Genomic DNA, 22881 nt, shown 5'->3' on the forward strand with positions numbered 1-22881 from the left:
TATTCTTCATTGAATCTAACTGTGCTGCTATCATATTTTGAAGCTGTTGTTTTCAAGCAGTAATAAAGTATTTGTATTATCTGTGATGTGAATGCTGAATTTGCATGCAAATTATTTCTTGCTATTTGTATTTTCCACTAATAAACGATACATTCCAAAGAAGATGCCACTTAAATATGTGGAAGTACATGTGTGTAAATTTATATAAAGCTGCAATATATAATTGTGCATCTATGGAAATTATAGTGTACTAAATTCCATTGTTCCTATAGATGAAAGGATGCATAAAAGTCCTAAAAGATCAGCCTCCAAATAGTGTAGAAGGCCTTCTGAATGCTCTCAGGTAACTAAAACAATTGTGACACCTGTTGAAACTTTCATGTTTGTAAATGAAAGATGTCAACTGCAGACTGACTCACTTATTAAAAGGTTTGACTATCTACTAATTAAAATGATACTTTGGCTATCATGTTCAATATACCCATGTTGGAAGATAATATAGAATATATTTTTGGTACTTAATGTTTACAGATAATACTATGTATTAAGAAAGTGTGCATGTATAATTGCAGAGGAGAACTGATCATTTACAGTTTAGAACGGTTTTACAAATGCTTAAACATCTTACATTTCATAGTCATGTCAGCCACATCACTCACATCATATCAATCACACACATAAGGCTATCTCTAATCACTTTGTCACTCTTCAACTATATCCCCTCTCCCAGCTCCTTGTTTTTGTTTATGAACCTGGAAAATATTTTCACCCATTTTTTTTTAAATGGGTGGCTCCTGATTTATAAAAAACTGACCCCAAGTACTAGATTCTCCCATAATAGGAAACATCCTCTTCACATTCACCCTATCAAGACACTTCAGGATGTAAATGCAGTGGAGGCGGTTAAGAAACTGTCCTTAAAATGTTCTACGAACTCCTCATCTAGGCTTTTTTGTCTGTATTTTCCAGTTGATATCTCCCATATTATTGCTATGCTTTTCTAATAAGCTTTCATTATTTCTTCCTTTATACTCACCCGATTGTGTGGCTGCAGTTAGGGGGCTTGTACACTACTCCCACAAGTGAGTTACTACCTTATATCATTTTTCGTTTTGACTCATCTATTTCCACATTTGATTTCCTAAACTTAGGTCATTCTTCTGCACTGCGCTAATACAGTTATTAACTGATGAATTCACTCTTCTATGTTTGTTACTTTCCTGTCATTTCTAGATTTCCTATATGCTTCAAGATGCAGGTCCCAATCCATACCATCCTGCAGCCATGTCTCAATAATGATTATCAGATTGTACCTATTCATTTCCATTTGCACTCTGTTTATCTGTTTTGTTTTGATTATTATGTTCATTTGGGTACAGATCCTTTAGTTTATTCTTTTACTCTTTTTATAAATTCCAGTCCGATATGTTTGTTGACTCTTAGATTCATATTCTCTACTTTTTTTTGGTCTATTTATCATTTTTTGTATTAATACCTCTGTGTTTGGCCTTGAATCAGCATTTGATATACCACACCTTCCTAAATTTGATCACATTACCCCACTATCCAGATTCAAACCTTCTCTACTTCCCTGTTAATGCGGTCGGTAAGAGCTTAAGCACAATTCCGGAGAGGCCATCCCATCTATACAGATCCCACTTTTCCCGTTCTGGTGCCAATGCTGAATTGAAACTGAAACCCATTTTCCCCACACTGGTCTTTCAGCAATTTGCATCCAGTAAAATCTCCTATCCGCCCACAACCAAAATCCCTCTATTGCCATTATTGGATGACTCAGCCTAACTCAGTTTTTGGAATCTTTATTTTACCCCTACCCTGACCACTGCCTCCCTTTGACCTAGGTTGCTGGAATTTTAATTGACTTCAAGCTGAATTTCTGATCTGGATGTGTGCCACCGTGGGCAGCATGGTGGCACAGTGGTTAGCACTGCTGCCTCACAGCGCCAGAGACCAGGTTCAATTTCCGGCTCAGGCAACTGTCTGTGTGGAATTTGCACATTCTCCCCGTGTCTGTGTGGGTTTCCTCCAGATGTTCCGGTTTCCTCCCACAGTCCAAAAATGTGCAGGTTAGGTGAATTGGCCATGCTAAATTGCCCCTAGTGTTAGGTGAAGGGATAACTGCAGGGGAATGGATCTGGGTGGGTTGCTCTTCGGAGGGTCGGTGTGGACTTGTTGGGCTGAAGGGCCTGTTTTCACACTAAGTAATCTAATCTAATCAGGTCTTCTCTGTTACCTCAGCTCGTTTACTTTAATTTAAAAGTTGTCCATCTTCATCCCTGAAACCCTTCTCATATCTTTGTTCCCTCCAAACTTAACTACATTGATGCTTTCCTGCTAACCTCCCATTCAGCACTCTCATAAACTTGAGCACTTCCAATATTCTGATATATCCAAACTAGTGGTAAGTCCCATTCTCCCATCACCATGTGCCCATTGACTGACAATGATCCCTGCTTTACCAACACCTTAAAATTTAAAAATCACATCCATGTTCAAATCCTTTCAGATCTGGCCAGATCTGGATGCAAATCGATCCCACAACTTGATTCTACCCACCATTGACAATTGTGCCTTCAATTGTCTAGATGCTGAAATCTGAATTAATTAACTAAATCTTTCCAGCTCACATTTCCTGTAAGAGACCCATGTCAGAGATTTGTTGGTGACATGGGTTTCCACAGCTGATTGGCTGCGATAATGATGGAATCAGGTGATGTTATGGTGATCCTTGTGATGGAAAGAATATGATCTTCAAAGGTGTGAATAGTCTGGTTTAGCCTCAGACTCTTGCTGGATAGTAAGATGAAATCAATTGCAAGTGCAAAGATGATGGCTTTGGTCCTGCCAGTATTTAACCTCAGCAAGTTGTAGTCATCCAAGTCGCTATCGGCTCAGTTGTTTTTGTTAAACTGTTCATTCATGAGATGTAGCCATCACTGGCTAGGCTATACCTCATTGCTTCAGTCCTCGGGATGTGGGGACATCCACATTACTGTTTGAAAGGCAGTACCAAGATTCTGAACTAGCAACAACAAAGGAATAGCAATATGTTTCCAAGTTGGAATGGTGTGTAGCTTCAAGGGGACCTTGCGGGTTGTGGTTTGCCCATCCATTTGCTGCCCTTGTCCTTTTAGGTGGCAGAGGACATGGATTTAGAAGGTGCTATTGGAGGAACCTTAGTAAGTTGCTACGGTGCATCCTGTAGACTGCACATGCTGCCATCACTGCATGTCTTTGGTGAAGGGAGTGAATGTTAAAGGTGGTGGATATGGTGCCAATCAATTAGACTGCTTTTTCCAAGGATAATGAGAACTTCTTGACTGTTGTTGGAGCTGTCTTCATTCAATAAATGAAGAGTATTCTGTCACACATCTGACTTAAACCTTGTATATGTTGGACATGGATTGGACTTATTTGTCACTGCATTCCTAGTCTATAACCTGTTTTTATCGCCACAGTACAGAGGAACCTCGATTATCCGAACGAGATGGGTGGGCAGTATTTCGTTCAGATAATTGATTATTCGATTAATTGATTTCCTCTGGGGCACGGAGTTCTCTGTGAAGTCTGCTCCCCATTCAGGAGACTAGGCAGCAGCACCCTACATGCGTGCCCCTGCCCCACCTCGCCCCCCAACCATGTCCAGCCCCACCCCACCTCGCCACCACACCCCATCCGTGTCTGCCCAAACCCCGTCCACCCTGCCCCCAAACCCCATCTGCCCCAAACCCTGCCCCGTGCCTTCACCTATTTCTTGACATCAGGTGGAGTGAATTGAATTGATTTAAAGACTGGCATCTGTGATTCTGGAGACCTCCGGAGGAGACCTAGCTGGATCATTCACTCAGTACTTCTTGCTGAAGGTGGATGCGTGGCAGCCCACAAGAAGTAGAATGATCAAGAAACATGGTGGACTGGTGGAGTTGAATGTCAGTGGGGTCAAAAGTAAAGGATACTTTGGAGTAATAGTGGACAGGTTGGAAGAAAGATTATTACTGGCAATGCTGTAGCTACAATTTGATCAGCAAGCATGTAACCAAACAAGAGCAGGCTAAATGAGCTGATTACTAGAGAAGTGACTGAAGCAACTAATACACCATGTCTACAGAGAGGCAAGAGTTGAATCATGATTGGACAGGTTTAAATATGAAGGTGTGGGAGAACTTTTGGAAGTTCTTGAAGAGAGGCTGGAGATAGAGTGGTAGTTTGCCATCTCCAAAATGCCAGGCAGGATTTTGTTTTATGGCACGATGGCAATACTTTGATTAAGTCTTCTAACTTTTATGAGTTGGTCCTGAGAAGTGATTTGGTGTAACTACATAGAATTTGCAGAAACAGGCTATTTGCCCAATTGTTCTGTTCTAGTGTTGATATTCCCTGCTAGCCACCTCCCATCTTACTTTATCTAACCCTATCTACATATTTTCTTATTCCTTTGTCACATGCTTTCCCTTAAAGGCGACTTATAATTCATCTCAATTCTGCATTGTTATCATAAGTTCCACTTCAAATTAGTCTTTTGGCAAAGAAGTTCCTTCTAAATTCTTGGATTTATTACATTTCTGGCACCTAGTTTGAACTTACTCAGCGAGTGAAAGCAATTTTTCAATGTCTACCCTATCAGATCTGTACTTAATTTTAACAGTCATTTCATTTTTTTCAAAGAAAAGAGCACTGATCCATGCAGATATTATTGCATGAAGTGAAAATGATAGGATTTTATTAAACAATGTTTATTTTGTCCATTTGGATTGTTGTAATAGTTGCGTATAAAATAATATATTCTTATGTCTGAAATTAAGTCATTTAATAATCTGATGCATTCTTTAAAAGATATGATGTTCTCCTTTCCAGGTACACCACCAAACATTTGAATGATGAGACTACCTCCAAGCAAATTAAGACAATGTTGCAGTAAAGCTTAGCAACAAACTGGCTACAGAGAACAGTATTCTGCAATGATTGAGATGCACAGATATGTTTTTAATGTTTAAAGAATGCAACTGCTTTTTCTCTTTGTTTTTTAAAATGTGTTCCTGCTCTTTAAAAATTGCTAAAGTTATTTTCTGTGCCAAATTCTCTAAAAAGACATAAACAGTGCAAGAAGTGTTTACTTTGTTTTGCGTTTGAATGGATGGTCATGGAGCACATTGGCAGCTACTATTCCAAGTTGGGTGTCTTTGTATGTGTAAGGAAATTCAGTAACTTGGCCAAAATGACAAAGAAAATCTCTGTTCTGTTTCTACTGATTAATATTTAATACAGCTTCTGCATGACAAGGTCTTTTCATGCTATGTAAAACATCAAGAATGGTCATTTTCTATCGCAGCTTCATCATGTGCAGCCATTAAAAATGGAAGAGATGTTAAATTAACTATATATGTTTTATTGTACAAAAAGGTACCTAGCACAGCAGACTACGAATTATAGTACAAGTCTGTTTTGTTAATACTTAAGTTTGCATTGACTCATTTTGTACGAGTGTATGTAAGTTTAACATTCATTAAACTAACTTTAAACTGTGATGTGTGCATAACAGATGCGTATGCATGTACATGTAAAATGGACAGCTATTAGTCAAATAAAATGAGCTTTTGTTTTTCTAAAACCGGCCTTTTGAGATTTAGAATATTTATGTTTATTTCTGACCATCACTGTGTATTTTGTTCACTAAATGATTGTAGATCTACTCTTTTGAATTCATTATCTGTCCTATATACGGCCTAGTGGTATTATCATTAGACTATTAATCCAAAGACCCAGGTAATATTCTGGGACCCAGCGTTGAATCCTACCAAGGCAGAAGGTGAATTTTGAATTCAATAAAAAGACAAGTCTGGAATTAAGAGTCTAATGCTAACCACAAAACCGTTGTGAAAAAACCCATCTGGTTCAGTACAGTCTTTTAGGAAAGGAAATCTGCCAGTCTTATCTAGTCTGGCCTACATGTGACACCAAACCCCCAACAATGTGGTTGACTCATTCACGCAGCTAGGGATGGGCAAATTATTCTGAACTCTTATTTCTCTGTTTTTCTAATTTATTGTTGGGCTTTTTATTTCTTTATTTTTCTGATTTTTTTCTTGAAGAATTTGTACTTAAGCGTTTGTACCGAGGTACCTTGATACTAAGATGGTGCTGCAAATGGCAACTTGTAAAGTTTTCACTGTACTCATGTGAGTACATGTGACAATAAACCTAATCCTTGTAGCCAGTGACAGCAATGTTCTGTGAATTAATAAAAAAAATCAGCCATCACAAATATTACGTCATTCAACAAAAGTTATTAAAAAATCATTCATTTAGACTAGATTCCCTACAGTGTGGAAACAGGCCCTTCTGCCCAACCAGTCCACACCAACCCTCTGAAGAGTAACCCACCCAGACCCATTTCCCTCTGACTAATGCACCTAACACTATGGGCAATTTAGCATGGCCAATTCACCTAACCTACACGTCTTTGGACTATGGGAGGAAACCGGAGTACCCGGGGGAATTCCATGCAGACGTGGGGAGAATGTGCAAACTCCACACAGACAGTCACCCGAGGCTGGAATCGAACCTGGGACTCTGGTGCTGTGAGGCAGCAGTGCTAACCACTGAGCCACCGTGTATTTTCCATTTTAAAACAAAAAATCTGAAGGCAATTTTTGTCACTGTATTTGCTTGTAACAAGATCCTTATAAAAATGTGTTATAACATATTCAGTAAAATCTGCAATTGTCTGGCCTACATGTGATACCAGACCCATAGCAATGTATTGTAATATATTTAGCAAAGTCTACAATTGGATAACGAAAATTAGTTTACTTGACTGTCGCCGACCGTGAGCAACCTGGCAATTCAATTAATTTCAGAGTTTACTGCTTAGTTAAAAACAAATGGCACAAAATTCTAGCAGAGCAGTTTTAGTGTATAACTGGATTGTATACTTACTGTCATACATGTTGATCCATTGTTCTGACCTGATAACTCTATGATAGATAAAGAACCAACAGACACATAATATGGAATAAGGGAAATTCACTAAAAACATTCCTGCAATGGTCATATTGAATTTGTGTTAAGGACTCTATTCACTCAGCCTGCTGTGGGCAACATCAACTGTGAGGAATATATTTTATTTGTCACAGGATAGCTAACGAGGCGGCACTTAATTCCGAATGTAGCAAAGTGCAAATATTTATTAAGCATAAAGTAAGCTAGGCAGTAATTAACAGCATAACAGGTTTTCCTATTCTGACTTTATCTTAAGCACTTGCCTCTTTGGACCTCTAAAGCATATTCAGGCTTCTTTGGATCCTGACAAGAGGCAATTCCTTCTTTTTGATCTCTTTTCTCCCTGCTATTGCAAACAGGGTTGTGACCACCTTTTTCGTAACCTAACAGTTAAGTAGTCCCCTCTTTTACAAACTATTGGCAACTCTGTTGGCTTTAAATCTTCCTTGTTCTTAAGGAAGAGCGTTCTCAACATCCTGATGCCTTACCAATATATAATAGTTCTGAATAGTCTAATATAATTTCATGCAATTAGAAGCAAGTTTATAAGCCAGGGCTACAAAGATTCACTCAGTCTTAATTATAGTGTTTGGACTAATACAAATGTGTTATAAGAATTTATATACATGGCTTAATTCTTTTATGAAGTGTAATTCAAAGGTGTGATTTTCATGTAGTAAGCAGGCAACAAAAGATGGTGGCACAATTTGCGTTTTTGCCTAATTTGCAAAGATCTTTAGATCTGAATAGCTAAAATAATGATGCAATTCCTTCCATTTCCACACGAGGGAAAGTACAAAGAAGATTGATGGGGAGGTTGCCATAATAGAGATTTTGAGCCATGTAGAATGTTTGAATAGGTTGGGATTAGGAACAAAGGAAGATGTGGGAAAATTTAATGGAGATGTGTAAAATTAATGTACCTGAATAGTGTGAATAGGATGGAGTGATATACCTTAATGAAGTTGTTGATAACCAGGGCTGTAGATTATAAGTAATTGACAAGAGTAAAAATGAGGTTAGGAGAGTTATTTTCACCCATGGCTTTTTGGTTATCTGAAAATCAACCATCTGAAAAAAGAAGCAGAAGCCCTCATGATAATTTAAGGAAGATATTTGGTTATGCAATGCTGTTAACTATTAGATTCTGGACTAAGAATTTTAAAGCAGACTGGAGTGACTTTTTTTTGTCAGCACAGACATGATACTGTAAATTTGCTGTTCCCAAACTTGCGCCTGAAAGTTACGTAATCATTTGGAAGACATGAAAAATCGGGTAAATCCTGGGCAATTAGAGTCCAAAAGATTTGGCAAGTTTCTCTGATTCTCTGATCTTTTTAGGGCCTTGGGGGAACTAATTCAGAAAGCCACCCTGGTCCTGATTAATGGCATATAGTTATCCCCTTTTAAGAAGTGATTGCCTTTTGAGCTAGAAAGAGGTTCACTTGAAGGAATAGAAAAAAGAATCACTATTTTCTGTAGGAAGCAGCAATCTTTCCCATTTCCACTATTCTCTAGCGATAAAATAAAATTCTTACGATCTAAATTGTTCATAGCCACACAAGACAATGAGATTTCCTGATCCTCCATAACTTATTTTAGAGTCATAGAGATGTACAGCATGGATAAAGACCCGTCAGTCCAACTCGTCCATGCTGACCAGATATCCCAACTCGATCTAGTCTCACCTGCCAGCACCCAACCCATATCCCTCCAAACCGTTCCTATTCATATACCCATCCAGATGCCTTTTAAATGCTGCAATTGTACTAGCATCCACCACTTTCTCAGAGACTTTCCCCGAACAGTATATGTCCAGTCCAAGAAGAAAGGGCACACTGATGGACCGAATCCATGGAAATAAGCTAGGCCAAATGGATCAAGTATCACTTGATTGTTCTAAAATGTTCAGGGTGATTGTAGAGAATGACATGCAATCATCAGAGTGAGAAAAATCAATGGAAGAAATCTAACTTAAATGGGGCAAGAACAGAACTGGGCAGGATTGACTGGAACAAGAGGTTGTAGTAACAAACTAACTGAATAATGGGCTATCTTCAAAGAGAAAATGCTTCAAGTGCACTCAAGGTGTATTCCCTCAAATGGGAAATTAGGACAAACAAATCCAGAGTTCCTTGGATGACATAGGAAGTAGAAATTGATGTCATGTAAAAAAAAAATTTGCTTATACAGGTTTAAGGCAGAAAATCCAGGAGAAATATCAAGAGGGAGGTCAAAGAACAAATAAAAGAAGCAAAGATGAATTATGGGGAAAGGTGAGCAGCTAATGTAAAGGAGAATCCTAAAGTCTTCTATCAGCAAAGGGTGTTTAAAGGAGGATTATGGCTGACTTGGGACCTAAAATGGAGGTGTACATGGAGGTCGGGCCAATGACAGAGGTGTTAAGTGAATACTTCGCATCTGTCTTTACAAAAGATGAGAATGCAGCCTAGGTCAAGTCAACAGAGGAGGAAATGTTGTGGTTCTGTTCACCGAGCTGGGAATTTGTGTTGCAGACGTTTCGTCCCCTGTCTAGGTGACATCCTCAGTGCTTGGGAGCCTCCTGTGAAGCGCTTCTGTGATCTTTCCTCCGGCATTTATAGTGGTTTGTCTCTGCCGCTTCCGGTTGTCAGTTCCAGCTGTCCGTTGCAGTGGTCGGTATATTGGGTCCAGGTCGATGTGCTTATTGATTGAATCTGTGGATGAGTGCCATGCCTCTAGGAATTCCCTGGCTGTTCTCTGTTTGGCTTGTCCTATAATAGTAGTATTGTCCCAACCGAATTCATGTTGCTTGTTATCTGAGTGTGTGGCTACTAAGGATAGCTGGTCGTGTCGTTTCGTGGCTAATTGGTGACATTAGTCCCACTTTCCTGCACTAAACCCATAGCCTTCAATACTCAGACAGTTCAAATGTTCATCCAAGTACATTTTAAACGTTATGAGGCTTATTTGCCTCAATTACGCAGTGCAGTCCAGAACCTCAACCTTCAAGATAAATACGTTTTCCTGAAGTCTCCTCTAAACCTCCTGCCTTTCAACTTATAATTATGCCTGTGTGCACAGCTGCCATGTAATCAATGCAGAGGTGGTGCCCCCTTCAGAAGATGCTCTGTCCAAAGTTTGTGAGAAGATTTGTAGCTCGGGTGCTCGTTGTTGTGGTTCTGTTCGCCGAGCTGGGAATTTGTGTTGCAGACGTTTCCTCCCCTGTCTAGGTGACATCCTCAGTGTTTGGGGACAACCGGAAGCGGCAGATTCAAACCACTACAAATGCCGGAGGAAAGATCACAGAAGTGCTTCACAGGAGGCTCCCAAGCACTGAGGATGTCACCTAGACGGGACGAAACGTCTGCAACACAAATTCCCAGCTCGGCGAACAGAACCACAACATGCTCTGTCCCTTGTAGCTCAGCATCTCCATGGATTGTTCTGCAAAACGTGCCTCCAGCAACCCCCCCAGGTCTTGCCACTGGACTGTCAAACTATCCCAATCTATAGGCTCCAGTTACATTGTGATGGGATGTGGGAAGATGGGAAAGATCTACCCACCATCTGGAAATTCCAGACAGCATCTGAAGAGCACTTTCAATTGGAACTTTAATTGCTCACCTCTGTAGTCATCATCAGCCCCTGTCTCCCTGAAAAGTGAAATGGGTTGGAATGGGCATGTGCTGGCAATTAAAAGCTGGTAATTAAAATGTCAATGAACTTGCCTCCAAATCCGTCTCACTTTGGGGTAAAAATTCAGTCCAGCTTTTCCCATTTTCCTGTCCTTTGTGTAAATCTGCAAACATTTATTCTTAAGGTTCTTAACCAATTTTCTTTTATGAACAGGAGTTAATTGTCACTCCAGCACATTCTAATGTAGAGCATTTCAGATTCCAACCACTTGCTGCATAAAAAGTTCTTTCCTGATTCTGCTGTTAGTTTTTCTGCCAGTCATCTTAAACCTGTATCTTTGAGATCTCAGCCTTTCTTCTGAAGGGTGTCTTTTAATCTATGAGGAGAAAGTGAGGTCTGCAGATGCTGGAGATCAGAACTGAAAATGTGTTGCTGGAAAAGCACAGCAGGTCAGGCAGCATCCAGGGAACAGGAGAATCGACATTTCGGGCATAAACCCTTCTTCAGGAGGCTTCTCCTGTTCCCTGGATGCTGCCTGACCTGCTGCGCTTTTCCAGCAACACATTTTCAGCTGTCTTTTAATCTAAGCTGACTACAGCCTTGATGATTGTGAACACCTCAATCACATCATCAATTATTAGATCCAGTTTTATGACTTTGGATGCAGCAATAAAACTTTCAGTAGTTCAGCTTTAAGGAATTATTTCTGGCCTTCAATAGACTTTTTATATGAGCTAAATACATGCAGAGAAGAATACATAAGGTAGGTATTGAGACAAGGATGCATCATGTTACATTTGGCGATGTAAGAACTGCACTATTAGAGGACAAAATTGGTAATGAAAAGACAGGCAGGAGACTCCAATGCAATGCAAGACCAAGAGGAAGCTGGTGAAATGTGGTCTTGTTCTATTTCCCCTTATCTCATTGCTGCCAGTGTAAGTTGCTGGTTACATTGATTTCAATCAATGTAATGAATGATATTCTCAATGAGTTTTGGAAAAAAAAACACAATTTATTTTTGTGTTCAAGGAAATTATGAGTTTTTGTACCTGGTGCTATTTAGTAGTCAGTAAGACATTTGATTAATTCAGGTCAAAAGTTAGGTTTGAGTGAGCAAGTCAGTTAGATAGACCCACAAGATGATATTCCAAAGAGTAACAACTATTATTGACAGATTATGTTAAATTGTACGGATAAATATATTAAGATTGATTAATTTGTTGATCATATTCTCTCTGAAGAGAATATTCATTGGACTGCTACTTTAATCCAGCAGGTGGCAGTTTTCTACTGTGAACTGCTCCAGTTCTGTTAATCTGAGACATGATAGATCAGGGGCTAATTGCAGTTTAAACTTTCCCAAAAAAGTGATTTTTCACTCTGATCTCTCCTAACTAACAACTGCAGGGCTGCATGAAAATAAGTATAAACAGAACACACATCAATTTAACTGTATTCATTTGTTAATCTACTTAAACTTCGTTCCAAACAACCACTAAAATTCATTTGTTACCTATAAATGATGTGACTTTTTATTGATTCATCTTATAGAGTCACAGGGTCATAGAGATGTATAGCATGGAAACAGACCCTTCGGTCCAACTCATCCATGCTGACCAGATATCCTAAAATAATCTAGTCCCATTTGCCAGCATATAGCTCATATCCCTCTAAACCCTTCCTATTCACATACCATCCATATGCCTTTTAAATGTTGTAATTGTACCAGCCTCCACTATTTCCTCTGGGAGTTCATTCCATACACGCACCACCCTCTGTGTGAATAATTTGCTTCTTGAGTCCCTTTTAAATATTTCCCGCTCACCTTAAACCTATGCCTTCTAGTTTTGGACTCTGCTACTCTAGGGGAAAGACTTTGTCTATTTACCCTATTCATGCCCCTCATGATTTTATAAACCTTTATAAGGTCACCCTCAACCTCTGACGTCCCAGAGAAAACAGCCCCAGTCTATTCAGCCTCTCCCTATAGCTCAAACCTTCCAAATCTGCCAACATCTTTGTAAAGCTTTTCTGAACCCTTTCAAGTTTCACAACATCCTTCGTATAGCAGGGAGACCAGAATTGAACACAATATTTGAAATGTGGCCTTGGTTTAGAATATAAAGATTTTTGTTATTGTTGACACTATGTTTTAACTCTCCTGAACACAACAAAAATGCAATAAATAAATGAATGAAATGGACAAATAACTGAAAAGTATATGTTTTAATTCTGCATTTATTCTTGAGCACCAGGAATTTTGTGCACAACCTTTCGAACATTCTTATGTTGCAGAGAACAAAAAATCTTTGCTTTCTTTTAAGTCTTTGCTTTTATCTATCCTGGTCAAAATTCCTTCATTAATGAATGATATATTTATATAATCATTTGATCATGTCTCATGATTTTCATGTAAATAGCATCAGTTTTATCTACAAATACAGTTGGCGAAAGTTAATGTCTTACCCCAGTCATTGCAATAACTTATTCTGATGTCAAATCTGAGGGAATCTAATTGCACAGCATCAACTATGACCTAATAATATCTTTAAAGAACTTCATTTAGGCTCCAGTGATTAAAATAACACGTGGACTCAGAGAATCACATATTGCAGGGAGGGGAGAGTTGCTTTGCATGTGACAGTCTTCTCTAGGGATAGTATAAGTACAATTGCATTGGGATATAGCAGCTTTAACTAGTCAATTCAACGTTTTGTACTTTTAATAAATTACCCTTTCTAGCTTAAGCATTTTAAAATTTGTAGCTGTGGATACAAGTTGATAGGATCTTTTAACACTTTTGTATTAGCTTTTGTGCTGCTCCAACTTTTCTATTATGGCATCCCACAAACGTTCTAAATTGGCACTTCAGTTTTGAGTCTTTCGATGCATGATGAGATTAATTCAGTATTCTTTTAGTTTTATTCAGTGTTTGTACCTGTATTATGAATTTTTTGGGGGGAATTATTATTTTCAGCACTATATCATGTGCATCTAAAGATTCTCCTTTCTAAAATAATGCTGATTATTTACAGTTGCCAACAGTGGATGAGAATCCCTGGAGCCCAAAATCCAATTCTTTAAAAGTGTTGTGTTTAATGCTATTATAGTTCTATTGCAATTTTCAGCATAATACAATATACTGAGGTGGGAGGCCAGAAACTATGTTGGAAAAATGCTTCTGTACTCCAACACATGCTGGCCTTTAATGTCCAAGTGGTTCCACTTTGATTCTCATGACTGTATATTTTATCCCGATTCGATTTTCTACATTTTTTCCCTTCCATATCCTGCGATTACCTCAGTGAAAGGCTTCCTTTCTCAGCCTGAGAACAATTAATTCCCTTTCTTTCCAGTCTTTCTCATTTCCTCACTGCTGTTCTGTCTGTCTGTGCTGACTAACTGAAACAGCTGGCAGGAAGATGGCTGGCATTCCTTTCATCTGTCTAATCCCTTGACCTCAGCGTTTACACTGGGGAGATAGAATATGGCCCACTGCCCGTTACTGACTGGCTTGCTGAGATCAGCTGATGATACGTAAAGAAAAACTGCAGCTTTCTTCAGTATTCTGAACAGTTGGCCTTTTTCCTTGCACTTTCACCTAATGCTTTGCACATTCCTCCATTTCAGTAACCAAAAAGGTATGCTGCTAAATCCAGACCTACTGAAATTTGGTATTATCAGATACTTAAATCATGGTGTCAAGAAAAGAAGGAGTAAATGAAACAATATGTTTTTTTTTCTCATTAACTAAACTTTCCTTTTCATCCACTTTCAATATTAATAGACATAGTTAACATTCATTGTAGATTCCAGCCAACACAGAAGATATTACGATAGATTAAAAGAACACAAGTTTATTTGAGGTTTATTAGGGACAAATACAATAAGAAAAAGACGACTTTTTGTTTAGAATAAAACCACTGAATAATTATACATTTGGAGACCTGAACACTTTTTGAGAAGTATCAATCTTGCGTAAGATGAAGCAGTCATAAAATTAAAGACGTGTACTACTCGTGATTCTGAGCATTTTACTCTCTTTCGTGTCAAATTAAGAAATGGTTCGACAGCCTTTGATGGCACAATGTAAAAGAAAGTAACAAATGGACACATAAAAAAATGAGTGGGACCTTATTAAACCCAAGTAACATTGTCCATGTGTTTTACCTCAGCTCCTATGGTGCCCACTGGTCTCTAAAGACCACTGTTGTGCCAGTGAACACTGCATATCCTCCATCAGGGGAGTCGAAGGTGCAGAATTAAGCACAAAAGAGGGAAGACAGTCAGGCGCAATGACGCCCTCCAAGGCCTATTGCCTGGACCTGTTAATGACCACTTTTTGCTAAGCCCAGGAGCCACACCTCCCCACTTTGACTGTTGGAACAGGACAGGTTGCTGAGCCTAAAAAAGAAGACCTTTATGATGCTACCTGCAGCAATACAGGGAAGAGCACTCTGATTGATGTCTCCACGTGTCAACATTTTTAGATTTTTGGTCATAATCACTGATAAACAATTAATACTCCTTTCCTATTTCCAAACCAGTTCTATTTTGGGCTTAGGGAAATCAGCTATATTTACACAATATTCACTCCATTATATAACTATCAAAACTTGATATTTAGCAACATATTTCAGTCAGTTTCTTTTTTAATTATAGATTTCCAGCATTAGCAGATTTGTCTGTTTATCACTAAGATTTAGCACCTTTCCAAAGCTCTTCAAATCATTACCCCAAACAATTTAAAAACAATCTAAATGAAAATATGTTCTTGGCAGTACCGAACATGAAAATTGCGAAGTAGAGAGACATGCTGCCGAAGTTTTTCAGTTTGCACTCATCAGAACAAATACAAGTATGCCAAATTTCAGAAGATCAACAAATTATATGCCAGGAGAATAGGATACTATCTGGTTGGCAAATTGATTGATTGGTTGAGGCATTTCCGTAGAAAACGCAACTGGGAACAAAAGGCTCTCCAAGCTCTAAGTAATTCTGAAAAGGTGTAGGTAATCCTTTTATTTGCAGTGCCATGCAGTGGCAGGTAGAACATATATGCCAACGATTGGCTGATTAAATCAAATAGAAAGTTCCTTTAGTTGTTCATACTATGTAGTGTACAGACCATGCTCAACTAGCCCACACTTACAAAACCTAAAACTGAATATTTATTCTCAGATGTGATTCTGTGATTGGGAAGCACTTGCTGGACACACCATGACTGTGCTAAGATAATCTCGCTGTAACTTGACTCTTTAAATTTGCTGGAAATCAAATACATTCAAAGCAATATCATATTCTCTGCAGAAGAAAAGGAATATATTCACAGCTTGGCTTCATTTTTAATTACCTGGGAGCTTGGAAGCCAGTAGTTCCCTGTTTCATCTCCATGCCAATGCTCAACTAATGTGAGTCAACTTGCCAACCAATCAGCTGCCTTTTCTTCTGCAGAATAAATTGTTGGCATTCTTTTGTTTGTCCTGATGACTGCAGGTGGAAAACTTTGATAACATGTCTCTTATTTCAGCAACATTGAAACTGAAGGTGCAATTTTGATTTGTCTTCCAGAATCTGCTGCAAGTTACATTTTCTGCAATACATAATCACTATTTATGAAATACCTTGGCACTTTTATACTGATTTCAGTGCAGGAATTGCAATGAAATTCCTTTAATGTTAAACAACCATGATATTATCCGACACAAATCCTACTCACCCTGGACCTGTCCCCAAATGTCTGCACTCACTACACACACACACACACAGACAAAGACCCACATGCACACATATATTTTGTGGGGTGAATTTGTACATCACACTGTAAATTTTTGCTATAAATTCTCTGTTACGATCGAGCCCTCCACTATTATCTGATGAAGGAGTGTTGCTCCGAAAGCTAGTGTGCTTCCAATTAAACCTGTTGGACTATAATCTGGTGTTGTGTGATTTTTAACTTTGTACACCCCAGTCCAACACCAACATCTCCAAATCATAAAAATATTCAGGCCTGTATCTTTTTGATGCGATTGCAAATGATATAGTTTGTCAAATCGCTAGCATAGAGCTGGCTGTTGTGTCAAAAATGGATCACTGCCAATGCATCATTCCAGAGCGAGCTGGTGTCCTGATAGTCAGGGGTCAGTCATGCTTTCCTGAGATGGCCTTAACAGGGAGGAATGGCTTCACTCCCACTCCTGTAAGCTCCAGCGTAAAAATCCTTAGCTCTTAGCAGCTCTACTTTCCGGATTCCTGAAAAGCAAAGGGTTAGTGTCCAAGAAGGGAAAATCAGAAAGCAAAACAAAAGTCAAAAATAATGGAGAAAATCATGTTGGTCAAGTCCCTTTATCCAGTTTCTCCTGGACTGGCTACTTTGTAACTTTAGATTTGGTTTTGTTCAGTCTGGCTGACACCCTGACTATTGGATTATAATGAATAATTGTGAGTTTACTTGGATTGACCTTTTTATACTTGGCAATAGATGTAATTTTGAATCAAATAAAAATTAATTAATGGTCATTGAACATGAAAAAAATTCATAACGCATTCTCACAATTAACAGAAGCCAAGCTCCTAATGCTATTATTGTAATGACGTTGTTGTAACCAGTCATTTTGACAGATGATGTTTATGCTTTGTAACTGTGGGTGGCAGTAGAACACTTCACAATTATTAGTACCTTATAGTTTATAGTTTGCTGAAATAGCACCATAAACCAGGGTAGACTTTTCATAAAGGTTTATCATATTTGTGAATATATGGTGTATGCAAAGGCACGGTCTGCAAAGTCTGGACTGGTTCGAACTCCCTAATTTGGAAGTTTCTGATCTGGCAACCTGTGTGGTCCAAAATATTCTGCCAGTGAGAACCCTGATTTTCTGAAGAACATGCAATGATTCTGTTTTCCCAGAATTGGAAAGACAGGTAAAGACATCAAGATTCTGTAAAATAAATGTTTTTTGTCTCATTTTATGTTGAAGAGCGGTTTTCAAATGTGTGTCAAAACACACATATTGACTCTACCAAAGGACCTCCTGTGGTCTGGAAAATTCCATGGTTCACCAAAATCCTGGTCTTGAGGCTGATGGGTTATGAAGGTAGAACTGACCAAAAGGTATTGCTCCCTTTAAACCATATCTGCTTTGGCCTTAATTGTGGACTTTGTAAGAAGGTCTTGGTATCAACAAGTTAAACACTTTTTTGTGAGACTGGATAGGGTTCATCTGGAAGAGAAATCAGCCTGGCTGATGAGTTGGGATAGGTCTCTGATGAAATGAAAATAAGTATTTTTGACAAGTTTTCCTCTCTTTCATCCACTTGTCCCTTCACTCAACATTACATTTCATCCAGGAAGTTGACTGAGGTTGAATGAATATTCCCTCTGGTCAGTGACAGTCAGATGTGGTAAAAGCACGGAATATAGCATTGGGGCTATCTATTTCATTATGATTTTGTGAACTACTTGTATTGTAAAAGACTGCTACATATATGAAGTTGTCATACAATACTTTACAAGATGGAGAGACACACTAGGTTTGAGAGCATAGAATCAGGATAATACATGACTTTGAAAATATGATTGAGAAAAAAAGATTAAATTTTCTTTTGGGGTGACAGGGGTCCCATGGAATTGGATTAGGTGACCACAATCTGAGTAGAGGGTATCGGGTGCAGAGACAGGGAGCTCTCGGTGTACCAGCACTGCATTGAAGGTTAATTAAAAAAAACAAAAAAAATCCCTCATCCCTCAAGTGCCCTCATGCTTTACATACTCCACAGGCCTGCCCTATCCATTCTAACCCATTCCACTTTATTCCCTCAATGCCACCCTCCAATGGGCCTTTACAGTCTCCAAATCAACTTCATTTCAACCCATGTCTCCCATACACCACTTTTGCCCTTATACATACCATTTAATTAACATAGTACCAAACACAGGTACACCTTTAGGACCTATGCAGAGACGAGATAAAATAAACGCCATTAACTAAATTTCTAAGTGTCTATTGTAGACTAAATTGATATCATCATTAACTACAATTGCAGTCTTCAGCTATATAATGCATTTGCAAGAAGACATGTTTCATTCAAGTGCACAATGCTTTACAAATTCTCCATTGGAATTCATTTATAGTCTTACATCAAAGAGTCCATAACCACTTGTAGCTGTCAATCAAAATATCAAATGGGAGACACTGTACTGGTTATGAAATCAGCAGTCAGAGTGAAATAGCAAACAATCATTTTTTTCATTACTGCAGACACTTTTGTGAAAGGTCTAAAGCATGGACATTTAATTTGAAAGTTTCCAACAGCCTGACAGCATGTTTGAAAGATCCTCTTTGCTGGTTGATTTTAACTGGTCCATTGTCACTCTGATGAGTTTCATAATAATGTGTTTCTGCACTTTTTATTTATAGTTGTACCTAATTTTAGCAATCTCAAAGGACAGCTGACTTCCTCCAAAGATCACGCTTTCTCCCTCAAAGGTGTCCTGGGTCCCGATCCAAAGTGGATTCTATTCTGTCCAAAGGGATAACTTGGTTATTAAAACAAATCCATAAGGATCAGATTTGTTCTGGTCAGGTATCATTTGCATATATCAGGTTTAACATTCCAAGGCTACCAAAATTCCACATCAGTTGGGGAATGCACCGTTGAAAAGATGATTTTTAAAATGACACTTGAAGGGAGAAAGGGAGAATAACAAGGTGAAATGTTTTAAGGGGAGAATAAAGGAGTAAGGCAGATGGAGTAGAATCAATGGATCTGACTGAGGAAATCACCTGGACAGGCTCACTGAGAGAAGGTGGTGAGGTTGGGAGGCCAGGTGAGAGGCAGCGGGAGCAGAGATCACTTGAGATTGGTGAGGACGGGATGGCTGGGGATCTTCTGAGAGAAAAGGCAGCCCCTAGGCTCCCACATTAACTGGCAGGGCTGGGAATGAGAGGAGGCCAGTGAGGAAAGCACTCAAGGTGTTTTCCAATTATTGTAATTCTACTCTTTCTCCCCATCAGCCAAGTAATTAGATGACTAATGTAAACGTATCCAGTGCCGAAATTCTGCAAATGTCAATGGTATGAAGTCACTCTGAGCCATAGCATTTGCATATTTTGGCAATTTGTTCAAAATCTGTAAGCTTATTTTACATGTCAGATGATTTCACCCCCATTATTTCTCTTCCCGTCTGCTGAGCCTCCTTTTGTTCTGAGTTAGCCGTACATATTTCAAACATCAGAATTTCACACTGACACAATTGTTTAAACTTAACGTCATTGCAAATTGGGCCTGCTTATCCACACTGCAAGTGACACCTCCAACTGAACCTGCCTGCAATCCTCTCTAGCCAGGTCTTTTTCAACTCTCTCTGTGTCTCTGCTAGTGCTAGGCTAGGATTTGGCGATGAGACCTTCAATATAAGCACAAATTGGCATGAGATCAAGAGTTTCTCTCTACAGTACACAGAGACCTGATAATGACTGGAATTAATTCCAGCAATAACCCAGAGAATTTGGTTACCAGTCCGACTGAGAGATGGGAGATGGATGCCAATTGAATAAGAGATGAAGGGGAACTGAATGCAAGAGATTGAAATTGGTACAATTGAAGAGACCGAGAGTAGGCCGCAGAGCTACAGAAAGGTGAGAGAGAAAGACAAGGGATATAGAGAAAATTAAGTTAAATTTTGTTGTAGGGTGGTGTGGGGAAAACCATGGCCATCAATTTTCATGGGACTGGGTGTTGTAAAGTGTGCAAGAACTGGGAGATTAAGGGAATAACAACTTAGTTACTTTAGTGAGAGGGAAAGGAATGCCATGCTGAATTCCTTCGCAAGTGGGACTGTAAAAAAATAGTGAGTCAATTGGGTTCATTGGGTTGGGTTTTATGGCTATGTTGGTGGGCCTACCTACTGACTGACAAACTGCTGGCAATCTCACAGTTACTGTTTCTAGCAGCCCTGGAGCCTGCTGCCTGCCGTCAGGCTTTCCTGGCGTTTTCAAGACGAATGCCCCTCCTCCAAAAGCTGCTGAGCCATTCTGAGGCCAGGAACTTTTCAGTACCAGCAGCACTACTGGGAACAGTGGTCACTGGCAGAATTGCAGAAGGCCTGATGGGAAAAGTAGCAACAAGTGCCTCAGGTGGAACCCAGTCAGCGAAAGAGGGATGGGGCCAGAGGACTCTTCACACACATTTTCCCACTGGATTTAATGATGGTCCCTCCTGCCTCCTAGCTTGCTCCTGATGGGGCATTAAATTCCACCCATTGTGTCTGTCCACAGGGCCTTGAGGGTTAGCCTGACTTTGTGAACTGGGGGTTGGAGGGCAGTTAGATGTGGGTGACTGATTTAACAATGTAACTGGTTGGTTTCTGAAATTCCAAATGTCAACCTATTTCCTTTACTATTGAATAAAAATCCATGATTTGTGAATTTAAAAAAAACAAAACTGCTTAAAATCAAGCACAAAGCAATATTTCTATTGTAAAAAATTAAATTCTGTCCATAGGGCGAACATGGATGTGTGGAGGTTATATATTCCCTCCCATATAAGGAGAAGATTCTGGTAATATCCCTACTGTTTAATTGTCTCTGGTGGAAGCGAAGACAGTCATAAACAGTGCTGGCTGTGAAATTCATTATACTTTAAAAATAAGATTTGACCTTACTCTCTACGGCCACGCAGGAAAGCCTGTTAATTTTGGAAATATTCAGTGGACCAGATGATGCCTTATTTTGAATAGTGGTATTTCACATTTACAGCAAATTAACACTGGGCATAGGCTAATTTGCTCATTGCTTGCTCTAGCAATTTGTTAGGCATGGCAATGTTATGTTTTTCATTCCATTTCTTGTTTTCTCTTCATTCCCCAAAAAGCAAGCAACAACCTCTCCTTAAAACACCTCAATTAAGTTTGTGTCTGTGGCCTTGTGTTACAAATTTGCATAAATCCATGTGCAAAGAATCAGATTCTGAGGTTAATTTAAACGCCAATTCAGTTAAATGATATATACCTGTGTTCTGAATTCCTGAACTAAAGGAAATAGTTTTGCAAACCCCTTCATTATTTAAATATCTTGATCACATCACCTCCTGACCTCATCACCTCTCGGGAATATAACTTTGTCTGTTCAGGTTCTTTTCTGACAACTTGTTTCCTTCTTATTGGGTATCACTTTAGTAAGTAATCACTGGACTCTCTCCAAAGCTACAGTATTTTTTCAAATGTGGGCCACACAAAACTAAAGACCATGGGCTGACTCTTTGTGAACAGGTCCCTGGAAAGGTTTTTTCTACGAGGCTGAATGAGTTTTTTTGTGTACACCATTTCAAACTCGCTTCATTAACTCCTACACATGGTACATCATTTGATGTTATCCCAATTTTCTCACTCACCATAGTCTAACATATTTATTTCTGCTGGATCTCCCTGGATATACTGGCATTGGTGCCATTTTTCGGAGGCCATTGTGCACCAGTCGAGCACTGTCAGTCTGGAGTTGAAAATGAGCTGGAATCACCAGGTACCCACTCTGCCTTTCATGTTGGGAATTCTTGGCGTTTGGTTTCTAACTGGTGTGTGGGAGAATAGGAATGTATGTATCAATGAGGTGTGATTACATAATAAGGAGAAAATAAGCAATAATTCTGTTATTCAGCCTCTGGCCAGCGAAAATGTCTGGAATTTAGTTGGAAAATACAGTTTCCTGTTTCCAACTCATTCATTCTTCAGTGATGCTCCCAGATTTCTTGCAGTAGCCCACCATGTTCGTAGCCTGGAAAGATTTGTCTTCATATTCCAAATGGAGCCTGGTATCACTCTCTGTAAGTATTATCATACTTCCTTAATTTCATATTCCAAACTTTTCTGATGAAACCATGCATGTCATTGGCCTTTCTGATTGCATTTTGTACTTGTCATTTTTGCTGATTTGTCAATTCCTAATTCCCTATGTTTAATCCTGACTTTATTCCATAGAACAGGTACAGGCACATATTATCTTCTGTTAATCCATATCTGCTAATGTTCTATCCATGAATCCATGTCTGTTTGTAATTTTCTGCTCTTTTCAAAATTCATTATATTTCCAAGATTAGTATCCTGTACAAACAAAACTATTATTGGCAGCAATATATCAAGGCTTCTTTAGCAACATCTAGCATAACGGCTGCAGGTGCATGGAAATTTCACCACCTCCTTAAGTCATTAGGTCAAGATCCTGGACCTCCATAGCTAGAAAT

At 39.0% G+C, this 22881-nt stretch overlaps 1 protein-coding gene across 7 annotated transcripts in view; it reads left to right on the forward strand.

Moving 5' to 3' along the window:
• fam49bb (family with sequence similarity 49 member Bb) overlaps positions 1-5629 on the forward strand; it is a 182060-nt gene extending 176431 nt beyond the window's left edge. For 6 of the 7 annotated variants that reach the window (XM_043688537.1, XM_043688540.1, XM_043688539.1 and 3 more), the window contains exons 12-13: positions 273-343; positions 4876-5629. In XM_043688537.1, coding sequence (XP_043544472.1) covers positions 273-343; positions 4876-4939 — 135 coding nt within the window. In that variant the 3' untranslated portion in view covers positions 4940-5629. Of the gene's footprint in view, positions 1-272; positions 344-1054; positions 1078-4875 lie in introns of those variants that run through there. The other variant, XM_043688542.1, reaches the window with a different exon arrangement.
• Positions 5630-22881: the final 17252 nt, after the last annotated feature.

The sequence above is a fragment of the Chiloscyllium plagiosum genome, chromosome 4, assembly GCF_004010195.1.
Source record: "Chiloscyllium plagiosum isolate BGI_BamShark_2017 chromosome 4, ASM401019v2, whole genome shotgun sequence".
Taxonomy (NCBI): Eukaryota; Metazoa; Chordata; class Chondrichthyes; order Orectolobiformes; family Hemiscylliidae; genus Chiloscyllium; species Chiloscyllium plagiosum.